The 25,165-nt window shown below is 41.3% G+C and overlaps 2 protein-coding genes across 5 annotated transcripts; one reads left to right on the top strand and one right to left on the bottom strand.

Annotated features, from left to right (window-relative positions):
- Positions 1 to 392: 392 nt before the first annotated feature.
- On the top strand, positions 393 to 14,336 carry sept2 (septin 2). 3 transcript variants are annotated; one of them, XM_039816369.1, is made up of 13 exons: positions 393 to 548; positions 2,232 to 2,274; positions 3,107 to 3,221; positions 5,278 to 5,364; positions 5,484 to 5,607; positions 5,812 to 5,946; positions 6,407 to 6,524; positions 7,539 to 7,640; positions 7,899 to 8,044; positions 8,522 to 8,605; positions 9,736 to 9,796; positions 12,836 to 12,932; positions 13,089 to 14,336. In XM_039816369.1, exons 2-12 carry the CDS (start codon positions 2,251 to 2,253, stop codon positions 12,929 to 12,931), a joined length of 1,092 nt encoding a protein of 363 aa, XP_039672303.1. In that variant the 5' UTR covers positions 393 to 548; positions 2,232 to 2,250; the 3' UTR covers position 12,932; positions 13,089 to 14,336. The 3 variants fall into 3 exon arrangements, with proteins under 3 accessions (XP_039672303.1, XP_039672301.1, XP_039672302.1); XM_039816367.1 differs by having other exon boundaries at positions 8,522 to 8,644; XM_039816368.1 differs by having other exon boundaries at positions 402 to 543; positions 8,522 to 8,644.
- Positions 14,337 to 15,631: 1,295 nt separating this feature from the next.
- Positions 15,632 to 24,447, bottom strand: stk25b (serine/threonine kinase 25b). 2 transcript variants are annotated; one of them, XM_039815127.1, is made up of 11 exons: positions 24,023 to 24,447; positions 23,012 to 23,242; positions 22,537 to 22,593; positions 22,295 to 22,403; positions 21,311 to 21,468; positions 20,761 to 20,946; positions 19,896 to 20,041; positions 17,112 to 17,217; positions 16,955 to 17,026; positions 16,053 to 16,189; positions 15,632 to 15,861 (listed from the first exon to the last, which is right to left on the bottom strand). In XM_039815127.1, exons 1-11 carry the CDS (start codon positions 24,050 to 24,052, stop codon positions 15,840 to 15,842), a joined length of 1,254 nt encoding a protein of 417 aa, XP_039671061.1. In that variant the 5' UTR covers positions 24,053 to 24,447; the 3' UTR covers positions 15,632 to 15,839. The 2 variants fall into 2 exon arrangements, with proteins under 2 accessions (XP_039671061.1, XP_039671059.1); XM_039815125.1 differs by having other exon boundaries at positions 15,632 to 15,950; positions 24,023 to 24,446.
- Positions 24,448 to 25,165: the final 718 nt, after the last annotated feature.

Raw genomic sequence — 25,165 nt, 5'->3', positions numbered from 1 at the left:
TCCCCAACCATGCCAAATGAATGTGGTCTTCAATACTTTGATGAATATTAGGCATACCGAGTAACATTTACTCGTTACTATTTATATTGAATAGCATAGTAGCCGCATAGAACAGTTGAAGGTATTTTATTTTGGGGACTGGAGCACCAAAAGCCCACACACACACACACACACACACCCACACCCACACACTCACACACTCACACACTCACTCCGCCCCAAATTAACTTTATAGCCTACTCTAAACCAAATAGGAGATCCTAATAATCTAAGTCTAATACAATGTCATATAAAATCAGTGTGTATTACTACAATGTGTGAATACAGTGTGTAAGCAAGCAGTCTGACTTTCATTGTAAGCTTTAGAAAATCTTCATGTGTAGTGTTGGCCCTGCTGCTCTCGCCCAGTGCATTGTGGTCTGTGTGCTAAAGGAAGCTGCTACACCGGAATCTGAAGAATTTGAAGTGTCCGCCAAGTCTACTGTTCATCGTCGGCTGGTCGTTTTATACCTCTATCTGCACCATACTCTCTGTTGACAGGCTGTAAGGTAACACTCCTTCTTTCTATAATTCATCACTAAATTGTCTCAATGCTGTGTTAATGGCGGTATCGCAGTGAAACCGACGACGCTAACATTAGCTATTTAAGTTAACATCCTGCAGGAGAAGCTAACGTTAGTTAGTAGCTAGTTACCTCTATGCTAAGCGTGTCTTGTAGCACTTTAACGTTACTGAACAGCTAACATAGTTAGGGCTGTTAGCTTGGTACAAAGCTTTGTTTTGGGCTCGTTCACAAGAACAAAATTACCATTAAAGTAGGTTATTTTTATGGCAGAGCTGGACATTAGCTAGCACATTTCAAACCCACTGGGTGATAACCGTTATGATAGCTGGCAATGTTCGTTTTAGTTAGTTAGCTAGCTAGCTATCGTTACATATTTCTATGATGAATCTAGCCAAGTGGGTAAAGCTTTTTAAATTAGCTTAAATATAGCTAGATAGCTTCTAAACTAGCTTGGACGCATATATTTGATGATGATGATGCTAATGGTAATAATGCATTTTATTTAAATTTTTACAACACTCAAACCCAAGTAATACAAATCATTTCAAATCGAGTTTAAAAAAAAAAAATCCACACACTAATAATCCACACGCAGCTACTTAAAAGACTAACGTTAGACTAATAGACTTTGTCTTGCCAGCCAGTAAAATATACAGTTTTGTATGGTGTCGGTGTAAACAACGATGCAGTTGCTTTCATCCCAACAGTCTTGAGTGCAGTGGGTGTGTTTCTAACCGTTTCAGATCATATAGCTAGAGTGTCTGTTAGTTTTATCTGTTCTACAACTGACTTGATTACAATTGAACATAAGCCATTTTGCCTGAACAAGAAGATCTAGAATTCCCCAGACTGACTCTGCAAGTTATTTAGAATAAGACATTTTAAGTGGCATTTCACTGTAATGCAAATCGTTTTACAACGTATCAAACAAATATACAAATATATTCTGCCCATAATTGTTATTGTTTGGTAAGTTGTTGCTTTCTCTTAAGATGATGCACTTAGCCTACAAGGTTGTGGGGTTAGAATTGACCATGAAAATACAACAAAAAGCTAGCAATACAATTCCATAAATACATTTATATAAAATGTAGCCTAGTGATTTTACAAAAAAAAGGATTACAAAAGGATTTTAAATTGACAAAATAATCTTACCACAACGTCTATACTGTTGCTGTTGTGGAGCATGTGTTTGTATGACACAACTTTTTGTGAAACATGAGAAGATTATGTTACAATTTAATATTGAGTCGGTGTTAACAGAGATACATTTAGAGTGTTTGAATATACACACAGACTTACAACACAACAACCAGCATACAGGTAGTAAACTGATACCAGTTGGGTTTAATAGCATAAGCATGGCTTGATCTCATATCCTCAAATCATAGCGTCGTGGGAGGCAGCTGTAATGCAGCTATCTTAGCAGGAAGAGCAGTTTTTTTTGGTGGTGAGATGCAGTGCTCTCAGAACCCTTTTTGAACACAAACCAGACTTCCTGTCTCTCACACACTCTCGCAGTCAGGCCTGTAAGTATGCGCCTGTATGCATTACCTCCATTTCAGAAAAAAGTCCATAGAGGCCAGAAGAATTGTAGCAAAATGTGAGATGTTTCAGTTGTTTTTGTATGTTTCTCAGTATGTGATACAGTCTGTCTTTCCCTCAGGTTTAACAAGCAGAAAAAAATGTCTCAGGCCGACAAAATGAAGGTGAGTCTTTGGGCGGGTGGGAGAGACACAGAAATCTGTACTGCTTCTTTCCAGAACTTTTTAACTGAGCATTCTCATGTGTCCTTTCAGTTGAACATGTTGTGCTTTCCTGCTTTTTCTCACATTATTTGTGCATTTAGTTGTTGTTGTTCAAAACACAAATATTTCTCGTTAAATGCTGGGTGGGTTACTCCGATATATGTTCAGTAGTTCTGCTCACCATCCTTCTGACTCACTGAGCTTTAGGTGGGTTGAAAGGCCCAAAGGCAGAGCCAGAACACACTGCTTATCAGGCTTGTCAACCATGACCTTTTGTTGGAAGGACAGGGAAGGGAGGGTTCTTACATCTAGCAAGACTGTGGCCAAAAAGAGCTAAATAAATAAGGAGCATGTACCTTTTTGTATTTGATTTGACATCGTCACTGTGTACCATTGCTACAGTGGTGGTTAAAAGCTGTCCGATTGGGCTACTTCTCATTGGTCTGACTAGCTCTGTGAAGGAAAGGGCTGTAAAAACTGGAATGATGGGTGGGAAGTTCTTTGCTTTGACAAATAGTCTGCAGAGCACTCATGTAGTCCTCCTAAATATCCTGTTTTTTTCTTCAGTGGTTTCTACTCTAGCACTAATAATCAGCTGTCATGTTTTTGCTATACCATGTTTAACTTAAACATGATGTAAGTTTTTGATAAACATTAGTTTTATGAAGTAATAATTGTGTTCAAAGGGACGTTCTTTCATTAAAGTTCAAAGTTGTAATGTCACCAAACATGTTTTTTTGGTTAAAAAAAAAAAAGATGATTCCCATTTTGTACTTCGCTTTTTTTTCTACAGCAGGGCCAGTTCAGCAACCCTGAAACCCCAGGGTACGTTGGATTTGCCAACCTACCTAATCAGGTTCATCGCAAGTCTGTAAAAAAAGGATTTGAGTTTACATTGATGGTGGTAGGTGAGTGAACATCACTGTTTGTCCCTTTCTTGTTATTATGCGACGCTGATTGCATTTAGTTTGAAAAACGATAGTGTATCTCAGTGATAACGAGGTTCATGCTAGACATCCAGAGTACACATGGACATATGAGGAATATGTTTGTTTTTTTATGGCTCATGTGAGTTTGTGTCTGTAAAACATTTATGATGGAATCTTGGCGTTTAGCATGCATGATAGACAGTTGTCCCAGTCATATTCTGTCTTTTCATAATGGCCTTTCTACACAAGAGTTTCACAACTCTTTCGCCTCTGTAGTTCATTGTGTGTGTATGCTGAGAGGAGGCGAGTTGTTTAATCTTTGGCCTTGTCTTCAGTAATGCATAGGTGTATTTTAGTGTGCATGGAGGCTTTTGGCCTGTAGAAAATGGCAGATGTCACGTCACGGTAGTTGCTCAGCTGGCGTCAGCGTAAACTCTTGATGTGAACACTGACCGTGTGAACCTCCCTGCTTGTTTGTGAGGGGGGGAGGGTAGAAGCTCCCCTGAACGCTGCTCATCCTTTTGCTTTAAAATAAACCAGAGAGGAATGTAGCCAGTGAGCCAGGGCCTCGAGGGAATGATTCACACAGTGGACGAGGCCGGCTGGTCCCTCTACTCTGTGACTCAGGTTCTTAAATAAAGCATTGTTTTCCTGTACTTTTAGATAGCCACAGTTCTTCCCCCACAGATAGAGACAATTGACTTCCTATGAAAAATCATAATTTCTTCCCCGTATGCATCACTTTTTATTTTTTTACCCTAAAACACTGGTACTTTTTCCTCAAAGATCCTCTTCCGCATGCACCTGAAACTGTGGTGTATTCAATTTACATGTTGAAAATTGCCATTTTAGGATGCAGTAAAGACTTGTGTAAATGTTTTGTCATGGGTCTGGGAGGCGGGGGACTACAGTAGTAGCATTCCTGGGTAAAGCACACAAGCTTTAGGTTGTTTATTGTAATTACATTGTAATTTCCCCTTGTGGGATTAATAAAGTATACATTAAATTATGTCTCAGCATCTGTAACTCTGACCGTGAGACATTAGAAACATGTATGTTTTACATTTCTCTTACATATAGTTTATTAAATTGTGTTCACTGCTGTTGCTTAGGCTCTATTGCTCAAACTGTGAATGTTTAATTGTTTGTCTAACTGTCTTGTGTTTACAGTAGTCTCACACCTCTTGTTGGTATATGGAGCCAGTTTCAGAGGCAGCCAGTCAAGATTTAATTTGATAATCATCAATCAAGTCTTTAAGCGAGCATATGTTGTTGTATAGTTTAGTTAGCTAACTTGAGCTAGAAGAGGATATATAGTTTCTTAGTTTGTGCGGCTAATATTTCTGACATTTCTGCTGAAGTCAGATTTTAGTATCATTTATTTCCGTTTAGTGCTCGGCCTACTCACAGGCAGATGTCTGTTTCCTGCAGAGCAGTGAGGATCTTCATTGTTCTAGTCCAGGGATCTTCAACAGGGGGTCTGGGGCCCCTAGGGTGTCCTCAGAGTTAAGGCAGGGGGGCCTCCAAATTGTTGTTCATTCTTGAAAGTCTTTTCAAAAATTAAAAGTCTTAACGTGAATCCACCATAATATTAGCAAATATAAACCCCCACTGCTTACTAAGGTAGTCACTAAGGTAGCCATCCACAGATAAAGTTACTCGTCAGGATCCTGTATGTTTAACATTAAAACATGATTTATAAAATCATGCCAACAATTATTTGAATAGCTTAGTATTCTATCCAAAAAAACTTATGTATAAAGGCGTTAGGCTGCCCTACAAGTTATTGTAGGCCCAGTTTAATATGCAACTTCATTTTATAAAAAATATGTAGTAGGCGGTCCCTGCTCCATCTCTCTTTCTGTTAATGGGTCCTTGGCCTAAAAAACATTGAAGACCCCTGTTCTAGTCATTAAAAGTGATCTCTGTATTACAAGAGGTTTGCACTTTGCACCATCAAGAACCTGACTGCTCTAGTCATTTTTAGCTATCGTGTAATATTTTCTTCACTTTCATTTTCCTCTGTTGTCAAAAGGCGAATCTGGACTTGGAAAATCCACCCTGATCAACAGCCTGTTCCTCACCGACCTTTACCCTGAGAGGATCATCCCTGGCGCAGCAGGTAAAACGCACATGCACCTAATGATCTTTGTTCTAATGCACTTCAAAATCATGTAATCACGGACTAACTTTGTACTTCGGTGCTGATATGAGTTCTTGCACTTTTTATTCTTCTAACAGAAAAGATAGAAAGGACGGTTCAGATTGAGGCGTCGACGGTAGAAATTGAGGAGCGAGGAGTGAAGCTCCGCCTCACCGTGGTAGACACACCAGGATACGGAGACGCCATCAACAGCCAAGACTGGTAGGACATCTCTTTGCTTTATGCTGATGAGGAGACACTAACCTTGGACAGTTAAAAATAAAGGTGTGTCTAAATATATAATGTAAGTCATGCGAATGTATTCATCTCGGCTTTTGATTTAGTATTAGTGAATGTCCTACCAGAATGGATAAGCCCTTGCATTGTAAATGTATGTTTAATGTGTTGTGTATTTTTCTAATCCAGTTTCAGTACCATTATCAGCTACATTGATGACCAGTTTGAGCGCTACCTCCACGACGAGAGCGGTCTAAATCGTAGACACATTGTTGACAATAGAGTTCACTGCTGCTTCTATTTCATTTCCCCGCTTGGCCATGGGTGAGTCCTGCAATACTAAAGCTGCTTTTTGACTGCAGAAACCAAGAGAACATTTCTCTTTGTCTGATAACGTTAAAAGTAAAGTTAGGCTTTGCTGTCAACTTCCCAACTCATTTAAAAGACGAGAAAAAAAAAAAAAAAAAAAAAAAAAAAAAAAAGAGACTGAGAAAAAAAAAAAAAAAAAAGAGAGAGAGAGAAATCAAACCTTATTTTCTGATGGTTTCTTGGCATTTACGTTCTGAAGCACAAATTAGTTCTGGGGACTTAAAAGACCCCAGAACCTTGGGTCGAAAAGCAGCTATACTTACGCACTTACAGGATTTTCAGTCAGAAGATGTTGCACTGACGTTCCTTTCAATTCATTCATCTTTGTAATGCCCTCGAATTGCTTTATACAAATACTTGAATTTTCTTTTTGTCTCTCTTTGACCCTGTGCCTGTCTGTTTCCTGTCCTACCAGCCTGAAACCCCTGGATGTTCAGTTTATGAAGGCCATTCACAATAAGGTCAACGTGGTTCCTGTCATCGCCAAGGCAGACACGCTCACCCTCCGAGAGAGGGAGAGGCTCAAGCGCAGGGTGAGAACAACACAGAGCGGCCCATTGTTCAGGATCTTTTCCATTTCCTGAAATAACCAGTAGCTATCATGTGCTCATGGTCCCTGCGTTACCCACCCAATTTAGAAAATACCGTCTGTACCTGAAGTACTATATTGCAGTCTCGCTTTGCCAGACCCTCCTCCAGAGCACGCTGAAGGAGGGTCTGGGATGGGAGGAAAACGTGCTCTTGTTTAATGGCATTTCTTTAAACCAATCGTAATCCGTCATGGGCAGTGCTAAACTCCGCACAGAGCCGCTGCAAAATAGTCGTGCGAGAGAGAACTCAGATTGGACCGATAGTCTAGCTAGCTGTCTCAATTTACCCTGCAGAGATCTGAGGAGCAGTCAACAATAGTCCTCATAAATCCACCGAATTTAAAATCCCAACACAAAGAAAGAGGAAGGAAACGGAAAATACACGCATCCGGCGGAATTTCCTGCAGCACCGGAGCAATCCCTGAAGTGGAATGTCAAGGATAAAGACTAACTATATTGAAACAGGGATTTGGATTAAAGAAGTAAAACCAGTGAGACAGGAAGTGTCAAAAGTGATTTACATTCACAGAAATGTTTCTCTTAATACATATAAAGTCCTGACTAAAGAGGAAATAATAGGTAGTCATTAACAGCAGAGATCTTTTTTTTCAGCCAAGGACCCTTTACAAGATAGAGAATATATGAGAGATCTATTAGAAAGATATTATGCCTGTTTTCAACATATTTGCAGATTCTAAGAGTTATAGATATGTTAGGTTATAATGTAATCTATGAACTATTATTGATTTGAAAATTAAAATATTCCTTGAACTATAAAGCATTTTCTAAAAAAGAAAATAAAGTCACGATCATTTAAATGAATGAATCTAAAAACCTTCCACGGACCTCCTGGCAGAGGGCCACGGACCCCACTTTGAGAATCACTGATTTACAGTATGCACCTAACGGGTAATGCTATGTGATAATAACCTGTTTTGTCCCTGTCTTCTCGGTAAGGTTCTGGATGAGATCGATGAACACGGCATCAAGATTTACCACCTCCCTGACGCCGAGTCGGACGAGGACGAGGACTTCAAAGAGCAGACCCGGATCCTCAAGGTAAACGCTCCACTCCCTGCAAAACCTTTCATCCCTACATGCATCTGAATTCTATCATGCCAAAGATGAGTCTGTGTTTATTTTATACCAAAGGAAGGAGAATTTGCCATGGATAAAAGCTGTATATCCTCTAATATATCCCCTAGAATTCCATTGAAGTCACCCCATTACTCTCTGGGATTTCTTTCAAGTGGCATTGCCGTTTATGTGCGTGGTTGAACCATGACTACAGACCCATGAACTACTCTCCTTTTCCAGGCTAGCATCCCATTCGCGGTGGTGGGATCCAACCAGCAGATTGAGGCCAAGGGGAAGAAGGTGAGGGGCCGCCTGTACCCCTGGGGAGTGGTAGAAGTGGAGAATCCAGAACACAACGACTTCCTCAAGCTGCGGATCATGCTGATGTGAGTGGTAGAGGAGGCTTAAACCCTCTGCTTTCCTTTTTCTTTCAAATTTTAGTGGTAAGCATAGGGTGATGGCGAGATTCACTGACCTGCCAAACTGTCTATAGACCGTCTGTTTTCCTCCAAACGCTGTGGAAAGTAACCACAGCTCCGTAGCTAGCTTGGAGAAGTTGTTAGTTTGGCGGGATGCCTTCAAACACAATGAGAGCAAATCTACCCCTGCTAATAGCTTTTTTGTTAAGGTGTAGCCAATTAGAAAAGGGCTGTAGCCAAGGCAGGAAAGCTGGGGAAAAAAGAGGTTAAATAAGAACAATACTAGCTGTGTAATGTGATTCAGACAAGTTTGGCTAAAATAAAGACATTTCTTATGTTATGGTGCACTCCCTTTGCCCACGAGAGGTGTAGTGAAGCTAACATTTGTAGTTTTCAAAATGTCTGAGCCTTTATTGGTTGGTGATTTTTCCACAACCCTGACAGAACCCACATGCAGGATCTACAGGAAGTGACCCAGGACCTTCACTACGAGAACTTCCGCTCGGAGCGCCTCAAGCGGGGTGGCAGGTTGTCCTCCCATGGTTACGTTCTGCCTCTGTCTCCTGCGTACGTACTTGTCTGTCAGCTTGCTTTTTCTGCACCTCCCCCACCAAGAACAGCAAAACCTTTTGATTTAGACATGTATATAATTATAACAACAACAACAACACATTAGCGTTTTAAAAACCACACGAATGCCATATTGGGGCACATGCACAAAACGGATGCCACAGATGTCGCAGTAATAAAACCCAACCAGAACATCCAGAGCTGTGGCTATGGAAGCTGAGTTACTAGATTAATTTCTGTATAATAGACCACATACTTTGCGTTATTCTTCTGTATTCATCCAGTGTGTTGTTGAACTAGGTTCATTCTGTAGTACTGTAGCTCTAACTCATCATTTTGCATGTTCACTACATCAGTTAGATCGTGGCAGCGAAGCAGAAGTGAACATATTGCTGCGGGGCTGTAGTGGGCTGTGGTTCTACACGGTTAGTCGGGAGCATGTGTAGTCTGAGTATGTGTAGGGGTTATAAACTGTTACAGTGCGTGTCATTTAAAGTAGCGTGGACATAATCCTTTAACCCTCAATAGACCAAAAGATTCTTTTTAGACTTTCTTCTAAAGTCAACACAGGATAAGGCAGTGGTTTTACTGTCTTCCCGTTGCCATCTGTCCAATGATGGCTGTCTGGTCTTGATTTGTCCAAACCCATGAGTGGACTGTTGGAGGTTAGTTTTTTTTTCTCCATTTGGGGGAGGTAATGCTGTTTCCCTGACTCTAAGCACTCGCTGCCTCTCTTGGGTCTTCCTGCTTTCATCTCTTTGTAGTTATTCGTTGTAGCTGCCCACTTTTCTCCTCTGCAAAGAAAAACACTAACCCACTGATCCCTTCTTCACCTTCTCAGTGTGGCTTTTGTCATGTTTGCCTAATGCTACTTAAAATGGTTCAACGTGCACTTTTAGGCATGCACACACACACCGACTCAGTCATTTTTAAATCATCATTTTACATGTATAACCTCTCTGACTGTGCGTTTGACTTGGTGATTATTTTGCTAATTGGCATACATTCTGCAGAAATATTGGAGGTTGATTCTGTAGCATGTAGCATCACAGTAACCTAAAAAAGTAACTGTAGTTGTGTTGATGCAGAAAGGGGCCGGAGCCGGAGGAAATGGACAAAGATATCATCCTGCAGGAGAAGGAGGCTGAGGTGAGATATTTCTAACACTACACCACTTTGGGCTTGAATACATCCTCCCTGTTGGCCAGCTTTCTTAAAGGAATGGTTTCTCATTTAATTCATTTTTGGAAAAACGTATTTGCTTTCTTGCCAAGAGTCAGATGAGAAGATCAATACCACTGTCATTTGTTCACTAAATATGAGTCTTAAGCCAGCGGACAGTTAGCTTAGCATGGAGACTTGAGGCACGGGGAACTATTTCAGGGAGCTTTAAGCCTAATACACACGAGCCGATAATCGGCCGTCAGACAGTCTGGCGAGGTCAGTGACTTGAGTCTGTTCGGTGTGTTCCGTGCTGTCGTCCGTCCGAGGGGCTGTCGGCCTTCATTTTGGCCGATTTGACATGTTGAATCGGAAGGCGGGCACTGCCGGCACTCAGACTCAAATGACCAATCTGATTGGTAGAGTGCTAACCCGGAAACGGGGAGCAGAATGACCGTGACTAGAGTCTCTCAAAATCTGACGAAAACCCTTTAAACTGACCGATTAAACGTATTACTTATATTAAACTTTAACTTACTTAAAATGTTTACAGAAACACATTTCGGAGAACTATTTTAGTACAATATGAGATCGTATTTATTCAGAATTTCCAGAGAAACCAGACCCACGTGACGTCCAATCAGCTGCCGGTTTTAATTTTTGGGCGACAATACAGATTAGCGCCGCCTGCTGTTATGGAGACGTATTACGTCTCGTCTCTTCGGTGTGTTCCGAGGCACTTTTTTGACCAACTCGGGGAGACTGATCAGCCCAACTGCCTTTTCTGCCGAGGGTCGGCCGTCTGGTCGGTGTGTCTGGGCCTTGAGAGGTGCCAGTAGGGTAGACTGGGTAAACCCAGTCCGATCTGCCGGTGATTTGATTTCGCCCTGCAGCTCAGGCTGGAAACCTTTTATCCTGCTTCCGTTACAAATCTGCGGGGACCAATCACAAACTGGCTTATCCACCTGACACGCTATTGGCGGGTTTAACACGATGACGATAGCGAAGCGACGGCAAACAGCCTTTTGTTTACATTCAACATGGCGGCCACTAGGGGTGTGCAAAAAAATCGATTCACATTCAAATTGCGATTCAAGCTCTACCGATTCAAAATCGATTCATAGAATTCCAAAAATTGATTCATCTTTTTTAAATTGTGTGTCTACTGCAATCACATGGGAAAGGTCATTTTTGAATCGAATCTTGAGCCTGAAAATCGATATGGAATCGTAACATTTTCTGAATCGTACACCCCTAGCGGCCGTCGAAGCGCAGCAAACCGTTGATGTCACTGTTACGTCACCCGGATCGTTGGTCTGATTGGTTGAAGGACTGTCCAATTGCGCCCAGAGGCATTTGAACTATGCCCGTTGATCACGCCTCTTGTGCAGTAGAAAATACAGAGCAGACTCCCCCAGACTAATGTTGACTCTTAAAAGATTGTGCTTGGTCTGGTGATAGCCAGACTAGCTAGTAGGCAGATTATTTTATTTATTTATTACTTTGGACAAGGCCAGACTGGCTGTTTGCCTCTGTTTCCAGCCTGTGTGCTAAGCTAACCACCTGCTGGATGTAGTTTCATATTTAGCGTACAGACATGAGAGCGTTATCAATCTTTAATCTTCAATCAATCAAGCCTTTAAAAATGATTCTCTGTCCTACAAGTAACAATTTAAAAACGGTGAACAACTAAAAGTAAGAAGAGAGTTTATCAGTTTTTAAACTCATGTGTTAAATTTGTACATGATTCAGGTTCTCAGTTGGTTTTAGTAGTCAAAGTAGTGAATGTGGGACCAGAGGCCTGTACTACGAAGCAAGATTTGGCGTTAATGAGCTAACTTCAGGTTCAACCCAGGGTTTTCTGTATCACGACGGTGGATCACTTGTTACCGGGTTAAATCGCCATGCTAACTTATGCTGAACACCTAACCTGTTAACCAGGTTAAGTTGTTGATTAGAGATCAACCGCCTACTGACCAATCAATACTCGATTGATATGAGAGAGAGAGAGAGAGAGAGAGACCCAGACCGAGACCCAGAGAGAGCGAGAGAGAGCGAGAGAGAGACAGAGACCGAGACCCAGAGAGAGCGAGAGAGAGACAGAGACCGAGACCCAGAGAGAGCGAGAGAGAGCGAGAGAGAGACAGAGACCGAGACCCAGAGAGAGCGAGAGAGAGACAGAGACCGAGACCCAGAGAGAGCGAGAGAGAGCGAGAGAGAGACAGAGACCGAGACCCAGAGAGAGCGAGAGAGAGACAGAGACCGAGACCCAGAGAGAGCGAGAGAGAGACAGAGACCGAGACCCAGAGAGAGAGACCCATTAACATTCCCTAATGGGTATCTTTATGAAAGATATAGATTTCTAGCAGAGGGAATTGTGTTTTTATATTTTGTATTTGCCCTCACAATCGCTTACATCTTGCAACTGAAATAATAGGCTGCAGCAACGACAGCTTATGGAAAGCAAAGTTTAATTCTGGTCAGATCTTGGTCCTGACTGATGGGGAAGTGATATTGATAAGCGTTGTGATTTATGCATTTACAGCGTCGGCTATTTTTTTTTGTCGTTGCCAGCGTTCCTTCCTGTTTTTAGGAAGCAGCGACTGGATTGCGTTTTTGCCTGTAGAACCGTGTCTGTGTTCTTCATATTTATGCAGAATTATAATTTGCTCTTCTTATATAAAACATGCGGCTCTGGTAGATGTTTGCGATTGGTCACGCTGTGCAAACCCCGCCTCTTTTATGTGAACGCGCGCGCCGCTAGATTGGGGAACCCTGGGTTGACTGAACTAGTTGATAACCACGGGCGTGACACAGGCAGTACAGGCCTCAGATGTTTATTGTGTTATTGTATTATATTTGGCAGACAGATATTTATGATTTATATAAATATAACTGGGCTAAGGGAAAGAAGCTATAAATAGGATTTACTTAAATTGCAGCTGTCCAAGTGAGTGTACCTTGTTCTTTTATTGAAGTGCAAATGCTGTTTCCCTGTCATACATGTGGATGTTCTGTGTTGCACAGTTGAGACGAATGCAGGAGATGATTGCCAAGATGCAGGCCCAGATGCAGAAGCAGGGAGACGGGGAGGGAGACGGCCCCCATGTGGGAAAAGTCTAAGGTAGGAGCAGACCCCCTTCATAACCCTATGCTGTATTTCCTGAGCCGCAGGGCGCCTGCTTTCCTGCATTTGTAACCTAAAGTACCTAAAACGACATTTGATTCTATGTAGAGGCCAGGCTTTATTTTAGTAACTTTTTTCCCTTTCCCGCTGTAGGTATTTGAGCCACTGCTCCAGCTTGACCAGAGAGAGACGGATGATAGCAGAGAACGTGTAAAGGCTATCTGGTTATTGACTCGTTCTGCTTGCCACTATTTTTATTCCAATCCTACATGGGATCTGGAGTCTTTTTTTTTTTTTTTCTTTTTTTATACATACAGTAAAGTATATTCAAACAGTGTTATGTTTATATATTTTCACACGGTTCTATTTTCTTCATTTTTAAAAAACATTTTGTTTCATTTTATTCAACTTTTGCCAGTTACTCAAATGAAGTCACGTTACCCACCTTTTTAAAAATGGTGGCATTTATATCTTTGATACAAACTTTTACTTTTTTGTTCCCTTTTTTTTTTCTCAATTTAGAAAACCAAAGTACTGCTGCTTGTATTCAGTGCTTTTAGTTCTAAAACATCTCTCAAAGCACACGCTAACATTTGCTCTGTGAAAGAGCTCCGTTGGGAGAGTCAGCTTAAACTAGTAGCACGAGTAGCTTTTTCTGCCATTGTTATGCCATTATCTCCATGTTCTTTTTGTCAAAGAGAAAACGTGATTTCATATTCCCTCCTGATTTAAGAAATAATCACCCATAAGCTCCCCATTAAATAGGCTCCAGCCTGCTCAGTGTTAATCATATTACCCACCTCAGCCTGCATGCAACTCTGGACCCCGTCTGGTCAAATCTTCAGGTGAATTTTCCCTCTAGTGCTGCGTTGGGATCAGCGTCTCCCTTTTCCTTTCAAAGTCTTATCCATTGGTGCAGTTCTCAGATCAGTGTTGTTGAGCTCCATTTTTGAGTTTGAAATGAATAAACTGTGACCCTTGACCTCTTCCAGTCTTCCTGACAAATGAAGGACGTGCAAACGAGGAGTGACGCCTCTTGTTTGGTGCTCTCAGTCAACTAGAAGTAATGCCGCCACGTTTCCTCCGCACTGCAAAGCGAAGCTATGTGCCAGCCAGGGAGCATTAGCTGTTGTGTGTTCTCATTGATGCTGCGAGATTTAAGAGGCATCAACCTTTTTTTTTTTTTTCTCTCGTCCCAACTGCTGATTACTTTGTGGTTTCTATGACCACAGAGATGAAAAGTGACCCGATGAGGTCAGCGTAGCCGTTTCCCTCACCAGCCAAGGTGTGAGTTCTTGACATTCCTCTTTGTGCTGTTTTTATCCAATATTAAAGCAACAAATCTTGTTCTTGATGCATATATTGTAATAAGTTTTATTAAACTTTATTAATCTCCTGTGATTTGAGCAGTTATTTTTTACAGCTTGACGCTTATCCACATACACTCACCTAAATGATTATTAGGAACCCCTGTTCAATTTCTTGTTAATGCAATTATCTTATCAACCAATCACATGGCAGCTGCTTCAATGCATTTAGGGTCCAGGTCTAGACAATCTCCTGAACTCCAAACTGAATGTCAGAATGAAAAAGAAAGGTGATCTAAGCAACTTTGAGCGTGGCATGGTTGTTGGTGCCAGACGGCCTGGTCTGAGTATTTCACAATCTGCTCAGTTACTGGGATTTTCACGCATTACAAAGAGTGGTCTGAAAAAGAACATCCAGTATGCTGCAGTCCTGGGGGCAAAAATGCCTTGTTGATGCTAGAGGTCAGAGGAGAATGGGCCGAGTGATTCAAGCTGATAGAAGATCAACTTTGACTCCAATAACCACTCGTTACAACCGAGGTATGCAGCAAAGCATTTGTGAAGCCACAACACGCACAACCTTGAGACGGATGGGCTACACCAGCAGAAGACCCCACCAGGTACCACTCATCTCCACTAAAAACAGGAAAATGAGGCTACAATTTGAACAAGCTCAACAAAATTGGACAGTTGAAGACTGGAAAAATGTTGCCTGGTCTGATGAGTCTCGATTTCTGTTGAGACATTCAGATGGTAGAGTCAGAATTTGGCGTAAACAGAATGAGAACATGGATCCGTTATGCCTTGTTACCACTGGGCAGGCTGGTGGTGGTGGTGTAATGGTGGGGGGGGATCCCTCTCGCCTTCAGAACTGCCTGAATTCTTTGTGTCATTGATTCAACAAGGAGCTGGAAGCATTGTTTAGAAATGTCGGCCCATAGTGATAGGATAGGGTCAAACACGGTATTAGTATGGTGTTCCTAATAATCCTTTAGGGGAGTGTACACATCAGCTGGTGCATTCTGCTCTCTGTGGAGGTTTCATTTCTGAGAGATTAATTGCCTCTGACAGACAAAACTACTATGAACCTGCCCTGACTAACCGGGGCGTGTCTAATTCCAGTACAGTATGGAGAGGTTAATTAAAGCCCAAGCTCACAATCTGTTTTTAGAAACAAGAGGAAATGAAAATAGTAAAACATGATAGTTAAGCAATCAACTTGTATAAATATTAACATGAATTATTTATGAATGCTCCACTACTGAGTAGTACATTTGCAGCCCTAGACTGAGCAGTAACTTACTGTAATATGTCTGTATGTGAGCATCCAAAACAAACAAGACACTATGGGACATTTTCCATACACTTTATTATTATAGTTTTTTTTTCTTCTCAATCTAACAGGTATACACAACGCTCTAAATGTCATGGCTTTTTTTGTTTTAAATACTCTCCGCTCTTAAAGAAAAACTGTAAAAATATTTAATTATAACTAATTAAAAGATCTCTTGGGGGGGGGGGAGGGACAAGACTGAGAAGGGTGCAAAGATACGAGGAGTGGTAGTGGAAGGAGGGGGGGTGGGGTCTTCTGTGGTCCTTATCTGAAGCGTCGGGTGGGTCTGGGAGACAGAAAAAGGGAGCAGGGTTAAGTTACATCCAGCTGGGGTTTCACCGCGAAGACGGAGTGGTGTTACCGTTTAAAGAAAACCTGGAAGGAGGACGCAAAAATCGATTAATTCAAATAAACGGATGTTTCCTGCTGCATAATCAACATCCCAGCAGACGGTCGGGACACTGGTCGGTATATCACCTGCACACTCTCTCCATCATGTGTGTGACGAGGCGGTCGGAGATGCCCGGACAGGACTCCTCGGCCAGGTTGAAGGCGTTTTCCAGCTCCTCGATGGCTCCGACGCCCCCGCCGCTCGCCCGCCGCTTCTCCTTCAACTGGCGGTAGAGAAAAATCGAAATGAAAGAATTGTGTATGTCGTGCAGTTGGGAGGCTACAGCCAAAGAAAGTGACTTAACTTAATTCCAACTGTATTTTTTACAGTTTATTACATTCTAACAAACATATTAGTCACGTTTTGTTGACTTTTGTATTTACCAACTACATGCTTTATTCTGTTCTATTCTTACCAATATATACTATTTTAAAACAACTTATATAAAGTACATGTGTAATACCTGTATTATAGTATGGTATTTCCTTAGGGAAGATTAGAGTTACTCTGGGACTAAATAAAAACTAAATTAGTGAAGAGGCCCACCAGTCAGACTTCAACTGACAGGAGAAACCCCAAAATATGGCAAACAATTTGATGAAATCAGTGCAGATCATAGCACTTCTGCAGCCCAGACTTACATCGTTATCAATGCAATTAATAAACCAGCAGGAAATCTTCTGCCCATTTTCTAAAAGTGCTTCTGGTGATTCAGTGCAGTTATTATGAGCGACCTCAGGCCAATACCTCTCTGTATATGCACATACTATCACTAAGGAGGACTCACACAGGTCAAATGAAATGAAAATGAATGTTGTTTAACTTTGTCCAGGGCTCAACCTTCAAGACATAACCTTTCCAAATTGAAGATTGTGTTTCACAAAGCCACGTTTTTTTTTAGACAGGATCAACTACTTTAGATTAAGGCCTGTACTTGCCGTGCTGTGCTCAAAGTTATATAATCCCCATACCCAACAGTCCCGCCTACCTCTCTGAAGATGGGTGTTACCAAAGCAGACAAGCATTGTGACTTGGGTTGCCTTTTCACCAAATCTCCTGACTGGGAAGAAGAAAAAGAATGTTAGGGGGAAAAAAATTAAATAAAAAATAGAATAGACTGTGTCTGTGGGCTGCGTATGCCTTACCTCTGAATCTGTGTGTGTGTAGCCCTTCTGTAACTTGTTCATAGAGTTGGGTCTGACTGTGGGGAAGGTCCACATGGGACACGTATCCACATCACCATCAGCATCCCTAAAGGAAGGACGGAAAGAGAATAGGGGGAGAGAAAGTATAGTTTTAACCTAATTTTACAACATTCAGAGAAAATGTTTCTATGGAGGACAATTTATGTGCAACTGTTTCCTATTAGCTGGAAGAGGTATAGGCATGCGAGGCACGCCCATACACTCCGTTAGGGCTAGGGCTGCATGATATTAGGAAAATATCTAATTGCGATTGTTGTGACTGATATTGCGATTGTTATAGGATTTATGATATTGGAGGGAATGATCTTTTTTTTTTTATTATTCTCATTTTTATTGAAAATTACAAAAAAAAAAATTTTTAAATGTGTGATTTATGCGAGGATCTGTACCAAACAGAGATTTTTTCTTTAGTCTGTAAGATAGGATTTGTAGGCGGGGACTTCTCTGCAGCACAACAATACTTCATTCAGAATGGTTTGACACATATTTTGCCTTTAACATATCGCCCCCCCCTGCGATTTGGGTATTGCACTAGTCCATATTGCGATTTCGATAAAATTGCGATTAATTGTGCAGCCCTAGTTAGGGCTGGGCAATATATTGATATATGAAACCAGATAACGTATTACATTTTGGATAAGACTTCCTTTGACACACTGAGCTCCTCTCTCCTCTCTCTCTTTCCATCTGTGTGTATCCATGTCCCAGAAATGCTTGTTACTAACCTAGCTCTGGGGAGCTTATTCCCCGGAGTCCTTATGCTTTTTTTCGCCCAGCAGTTTTCCTTGGATTAGGGTGGCACCTAAATCATGGTTGCAGCTGTCGCCGTGGTCCTGCTCCACACCCTGCTGTGCCCTGTTACACCCTGCTACGCTCTGCAATGCCCTGCCACGTCCTTCCACGTCCTGCCACACCCTGCTCAGTGTTGGGAAAGTTCACTTTCTACATGAACTAGTTCAAAGTTCAGTTCACAAATTTTAAAATGAACTACTTCAGTTCATACTTCAAAATGTTGAACTGAGTTCACAGTTCCAAAAATGAACTAGTTCACAGTTCTTCCCCCCCCCCCCATGTGTTGCTTCAGTTTAATGTGCCGTTTCAGGTTTGTTGTGGATGTGACTGAAGTGCGGATTTTCTTTTTGAAAGCCGGCGGGCAAAGTTTGCACAGAAATGTACGATTTTTCTCATCCTCACCGACCTTGTTAAATGATCATACGAAGCCTCCTTGCTGCTTTTTGTTTTGATGACGCATGCGGCGGTGCGACACTGGTGGCTGGTGTTGCCAGATTGGGTGTTTTTTCCACTACATATTAAGGCCTGTTTATGGTGTGTTTTAGCCGGATTTTTGCCTGGAAGGCTCTATAGAAATCTGGCACCCTATTGAACGAAGTTAAACTGAGAGAGCGTGGCGTTCACAGACACCAGAATGAACAAGTTCACAGTAACGTTCATCAGGCAGTAATACAGTACGTTCAGGGTCAGTGTAACGCTTATCAGTTCAATTTTCTAAGCACAAACGGACATTTGGAAAAACAGAAAAATGGGTTCAAATATCCAATTTTTAATTTTTTTCTCACCGTGACAAATTAAAAAATTGGATCTTTAACCTGTTTTTCCAATTTTCTGTTGGATCAGAAATTTAGAAAATTACAAAATTGTGTCTGGGCTCCAATTATTCAATACTGCAATGGTATTGTCTTCCTTTACTTTGCGGAATATGCAGGTCATTAACTGTCAATTTCTGATCCTCTATAAAAACAGAAAATTGGAAAAACAATTTTTGAATTTGTCAAGGCGGAAAAAAAAATGAAAAATTGGATATTGGAACCCATTTTTCCAAATGTCCGTTTGTGCTTAGAAAATTGAACTGATAAGCGTTCCACTGACTGTTCAGTTCACGTTCGCCCAAAATATGAACGGGTTCATGAACTATCGTTCAATGAACGCGTTCAGGCACAACACTGACCCTGCTACACCCTGTAGCGCACTGCAGTGCCCTGCAACACCATGAACTACTACAACTACTATTTCTAGTCATTATCTTTATTGTGACTGTTATTTGCCACTGTTCATCACACCCCCAACCGGCACCGTCAGACACCGCCCACCAAGAGCCTGGGACTGTACGAAGTTTCTTCCTGAAAGGGAGTTTTTCCTCGCCACTGTCGCATTTATGGGGGGAAAATCACTGGAATGGTTGGGTCTTTGTAAATTATAGAGTGTGGTCTAGACCTACTCTATCTGTAAAGTGTCCTGAGATAACGCCTCTTATGATTTTATACTATAAATAAAATTGAATTGAATTAATATCGTGACACAAGTGTTGTCTTTTCCTGCTTTAAAAGGCTGCATTACAGTAAAGTGATGTCATTTTCAGATTATTATATTTTTTTTTACTTTAACTTACCAGACTTACTAGCTGTTCTATTATTTGCCTTTACCCACTTAGTCATTACATCCACATTACTGATGATTATTTATCTAAAATCTCACGTTTTGTGAAAGGACCAATAGTCAACCCTACAATATCGCCGCAATATGAACATTGATGTATTTGGTCAAAAATAGATATTCTCCATATCGCCCTGCTCTACACTCAGTCCTGATATTTGTGACAAGCTTAAATGGCTGACAGAATTTTTTTTAAATAAGCACATAAAGGTTCATTACTGCTACTGAAAATGTAAATCCTTAAGTGTGTGAATGTGTGTTCTTGAGACTCACATATCGGAGTCGTCAGAGCTGGATTCCTCCCCGTGGCCCTCGGACTTCCAGCGGCGGTAGCGGTCGATCAGCTCCGTCAGATAGGCTGTCTTCTTGGTGTAGCGCGTGATGAACTTGTGCTTTAGGAGCTCTTTGGCTGTTGGCCTCTGTGCACACATGTCAGAAAGAAAGAAGCAGGAAAAAAGATTCAGCCAAGCTGGAAAAACCACTCAGGTGGGATCAGTTGTCAAGCCATACCATGCTAAAAAGAGAAGCTTCAGCAATGAGTCCACCATCACATTACTTAGATTTAACATATTTTTGGTGCATAACAAGAATGGGATTTGGATTGGGTTTGAATATTTGAGAAAGAACAGCACAAATTTTACTTTCTATTAAGGACAAGGCATGCTAATCCAATCACAATAATATTTGGTAGGTAGGGCTGCACAATTAATCGCAATTTTATCGAAATCGCAATATGGACTGGTGCAATATCCAAAACGCAGACGTCCTAACCCTACAAATCCCATCCTACAGACTAAAGGAAAACATCTTTGTTTGGTACAGAGCCTTGCAAAAATCACACTACATGACTATAGTACATTCTTATTTGTGTTTCAATGAAAATGATGATCCAAAAAAATGTATCATTCCCTCCAATATCGTGAATCATATCGCAATCGCAACATCAGTCAAAAATAATCGCAATCGGACATTTTCCTCGTATCGTGCAGCACTATTGGTAGGATAAATGAGCAATTTGGACAGCAGTGCCAATCTGGAATTCTTTTCAAACTTTCTGATCTTATTTAGCCACAAAAAAGCACGTCTGATTCCATTTTAGTTCTGCTACAAATAAGAGGGATGCGGGTGTATTACTTACAAAACGAGGGTCTTTATTCAGACAAGCCTCCACAAACTCTTTGAAGGGCTTGCTGTAAGGTCCCTCAAGTGTGGGTGGAGTGTTTTTCGGGATGAGGAAAAGGACCCTCATGGGGTGTAGGTCGGAGTTGGGAGGTTCCCCTTTAGCCAACTCAATGGCAGTGATTCCCAGGGACCAAATATCAGCCTGTGGGGGAGAGGGAAATATGTAAGTATTAGCTGGGTTAACTTCATACACAGACACTGAAAACTGTTCAAGGAATTAAAATAAAGTCCCTGAACTAAAATGATGTGGATCGAATAAAAATGATGTGGATCAAATAATTATTCCCATGCTGAAAAATGTTGTGTAGTGTCTACCTATCAGTGCCTCCACCAATAACAAAACATTATCTCTTTATGGGCTCGGTGTTCCACCAAACTGAAACATCTTTTCAACCAAAAGTGAGAAGGAAAAAAAAAAAAAAAAAAGCAAACAAACCTAAAGGCAGCGTTCACTCAAAGCAGTAACACAGGGTGTCTCTTGTCCGGTCCACAGACTCTGGCCTCACCTTGAAGTCGTAGGCGGACTGCTTTATAACCTCTGGAGCCATCCAAAAAGGGGTACCGACGAACGTGTTCCTCTTAATCTGGGTATCTGTCAGCTGTCCAGCCACCCCGAAATCTGCCAGCTTCACATCGCCCTGCTCCGACAAGAGCACATTGGCAGCTAGGAGAAAGAGACAGAAGAAGAAAGACCGGTAAAATACAAGAAAAAAGTGAAACAAGTAATGCTAAATAAAAGGCATCAATAAATATGTCATCCGGCATGAAAAGATGGAGTCTCGTTTTGAGATAATCGTGAGTAATGAGGTGCTGCAGCACATTATTTACGCCAACTAAGCGTCATTTATTTATTTTTTTAAATACAAGAACCATTATTATTCCCTGAAGTTTGGTCAAAACCCAAACATTTGGAATATTGTACATTACAGACGGATGGACACAGAGACAAAGGGCACTTTGCAGTCTCTTTCCCAGTTTCACTGCGGTGAACAGCTTTTAGACATCAGGAGATAAATAACAGGGAATGCAAACAGAACCTATGTAGAGAATCAACCCAGTCTTCTTAATTATTCATCCTGGTGCCTTTACTTTTGTAATTCTCTAGTAAGTCCCAGAATGGAAGAAGCACAACATCAGCTGCAAAGAGGAGAAAATGAGCTCCATGCACAGATATTTAATGTAACACCTCAGTATGTTGGTGTTGGGTGTTAATACATTTATGCAGCTTGGTAGCATATTTCAGCGTGTGGACTTCTTCTGTCCAGCATCTGGTTAAGACTGGATATACATGTTGTGTTACCTGGCGAGCTCCCCTCATCAAAGCATTTAAAAGCTAGCGAATAGTCTATCCAATCGATACACCACCATACTGCTGCAAATTAGCTCGGAATTATGAGTAGGATATCTGGCTTTGTACCGGGGACAACACTGTGACACGATATGAATTTATAGCTACAAGATGCTAAATGAAAAAGAGGAACTTTCATCACCTTTGATATCTCTGTGGATCTTCCTTTCGGAGTGCAGATACTCCAGCCCCTTCAGTATTTCCCTCAGTATAGTAGCAATGTAAGTCTCCTCAAGAGGCCCTGGACGGAGCTAGCAAGGGGGAAACAAGTAAATCAGAAAAAGGTGGAAGTTGGGAGAGAGACCCCCCAAGCTTCTCCAATGTAAAAAGTGCCACTTGTAAAAACTCCGTAAGCTCTGTAAAAAATAAAAAAAATCTTCTTACCAGATCCAGAGCAGATCCTCCACCTAAATACTCCATGATAATCCACAGCTTGGTCCCCTGAGAGGAAAACATACTTGATGAAAGACGTTATCTGTGTATGTATTAGGGCTGCACAATTCATCGCAATTTTATCGAGATAGCAATATGAACTAGTGCAATATCCACGTCGCAGGGGGACGCAATATTTGTTAAAGGCGAAATATGTGTCAAACCATTCTAAAATAAAGTATCGTGGTGCTGCAGAGAAATCCCGGCCTAAAAATCCTATCCTACAGAAAAAAAATCTTTGTTTGGTACAGATCCTCGCAAAAATCACATTTCAAATCTTTTTTTTCTTTACATTTTTTATACAAAAATGATGATTCCCTCCAATATCGCAAATCATATCGCAATTGCAATATCAGTCAAAATAATTGCAATCAGATATTTTCCGCGCTAGTATGTATCGCTTCGTTATTTTGTGTCATCATCTCACCTTCAAGTACGACCCATAATACTTGGTAACAAAAGGGCTGTCACACTGGCTCAGCACTGTGATCTCCTGTTGAATGTCTTCGATCTCGTCCTCGGCCTCCTCCAGATCTATGATCTTTATCGCCACCACCTCCTTTGTGCGGTTGTTGATGCCTTTGTAGACCTCTCCGAAGGAACCCTTCCCAATCCGCTCCTGCTTGGTGAAGTACTCCTCGGGGTCCAGCCGGGTATTCTGATCCAGTGACAGCGAATAACGCATTGAATTATTGAGTGTTTGTCATGATGACTGCAGAGGCTTATTTGTTTGTATAGGAGTGTGTGCGTCTTGCCAAGCATTTGAACTGCACATAACCAAACGACTCGTTTCACATGTGAATGGTCTTTTATAAAAAGGTTAACTAGAAGTGACAGGAGGCGTTACATCTATCTGTTGGCTTATATAATAATGTTTTCATGCACTGCTCACAAAGATGGATGATTGATTAACCTTTCGTATCTGTGTCAATATCTATTCAGTCCCAGCTCGTATAATCACCTGGACTTGAGATCACAATTGTTTGCCAGTATGTAATTCAAGAGGCATGAGACTTGAAAGTTCAGTGGGTTCAGCAGGAAATGAGTGATGATTGGAATGAGTAGGAGAGGAGGCACTTAAAGAAGTCATCACATTTTAAATATTTTTATATCTACAGCTGCAGACAACTGCAAGTCTGAAACAATGGAGACTTTGAAAATATTGCTGTATACTGTCATGGAATTCAGAATTTCGAATCAAATTGTTTCTGTCAGTTTGTTGATTGCTTTGGCATTGTTTCACCTGATGCTGACAATGGCAAGGTAGATGAAAAATAAGTGAATTCATATTTGCGTATATAGGTTTTTAAATCACGCTGCATTGATGGCTTGGACCCCCGCCCACCTATTCATGGAAAGCCTTAACAGTCATGGGGGTTCGCCTTGTCTTGGGCAAGAAGAAGGGAGGTGACAGTTGGTGAAAAGATGATTTCTGTACCTGGTTTTGCATGTCTCGAAGGTGTGCCATCCCCTCTGCAGGTCGGACGGGACAGGGACAGCCACAGCTCTCTCTTTCCGAGCTTATCGAAAAGATCCTTTCGGGTTTTTCCTCCCCTCTTAGCTGTCTAGGAAGCTAGCTAGGTGGCTAGCCAGCTAGATAAACACCCAATCTGCTGGCTTTAACGGGGCTGTCACTCCGCGCTCTGTTTTCGGCCTCCAAGTCCAACGGAGGACTGAAGAGCCCGGCGAGCCAACAAGCTATTGACCGAGAGACTTCATTTATATCGGCAGTAATGAACAAGAACATAAAATGCTCCTTCCGCCTATTAATATTTAATTCATTTCAAGGAACGCTTAGCCTGTTGTTCATTTGAAGCTTGAGGAGGACAAAATAATGGCCCAGCCGCGGGACGCATGCGCATTGGGTTTGAAGAAGGTGGAATTGTGGGGGTTGTATTTTTAACCTCTGTTCGGCTCAAATACCGAAAACCTATTTCATGTAGATGCTTCCACAGGCATTCGTAAACAAAATGTACGTTATAAAAATACATATACATTTAAGCTCATTGCATAGTGTCATGTGTCCTATATGTATCAAAGTCTAGTACATTTTGTGCTCCTTAGTAATATGAATTTAGTATGTATTCCTTGTAAACATTGATTTAAGCACATGCACAGTGGATAATGATAATTACTGATATATAGGCTACATTAGCTGTATATTAGCGCCTATCATGCACCTGAACTGTTTCGGATGTGTATTTTTTTATTGAAAACATTTGCACTTGCCCAGTAACTGCCTGCTGTTGTGGATTTGTACCTACCTCTAAATCTAAAAAAGAAAAAAGTTTGACATCACGCATTTACCAGAACACGTCACCAACACAGCTACATCTTGCATTTTCAACAAAGTAAAACAAAAATAATGGTCAGAAAACATATAGCACAATGAACTACTGGAAAGTGCAGTTTTGTCACTGGTTTACACATAGAGTCACTGTAATCACTTAGCTAAACTGAAAACTGCAGCAAAGGTTCAGATGCAGATGTCGTATTATGGTAGTGAACCATGTGATGCACTTTGTTTTAAATAACAATGAGAGAATAACTCCAAATCATTACAAGTGACAGGGAACATATC

Source organism: Perca fluviatilis, chromosome 11 (genome assembly GCF_010015445.1).
Source record: "Perca fluviatilis chromosome 11, GENO_Pfluv_1.0, whole genome shotgun sequence".
Classification (NCBI taxonomy): domain Eukaryota; kingdom Metazoa; phylum Chordata; class Actinopteri; order Perciformes; family Percidae; genus Perca; species Perca fluviatilis.
This window is presented reverse-complemented; position numbering and strand designations above follow the sequence as displayed.

Bases quoted from the DNA above. Each gene is read 5' to 3' on its own strand.
- sept2 (XM_039816367.1), top strand. From the start codon at position 2,251: ATGTCTCAGGCCGACAAAATGAAG. The intron at 7,641-7,898 runs GTAAACGCTCCA...CTCCTTTTCCAG, and splicing joins AGCAGACCCGGATCCTCAAG to GCTAGCATCCCATTCGCGGT. The intron at 8,045-8,521 runs GTGAGTGGTAGA...CAACCCTGACAG, and splicing joins AAGCTGCGGATCATGCTGAT to AACCCACATGCAGGATCTAC.
- stk25b (XM_039815125.1), bottom strand. From the start codon at position 24,052: ATGGCACACCTTCGAGACATGCAAAACCAG. The intron at 22,594-23,011 runs GTGAGATGATGA...TTTTCCTCTCAG, and splicing joins ATTATGGGTCGTACTTGAAG to GGGACCAAGCTGTGGATTAT. The intron at 20,042-20,760 runs GTAAGTAATACA...ATGTGTGCACAG, and splicing joins TGAATAAAGACCCTCGTTTT to AGGCCAACAGCCAAAGAGCT.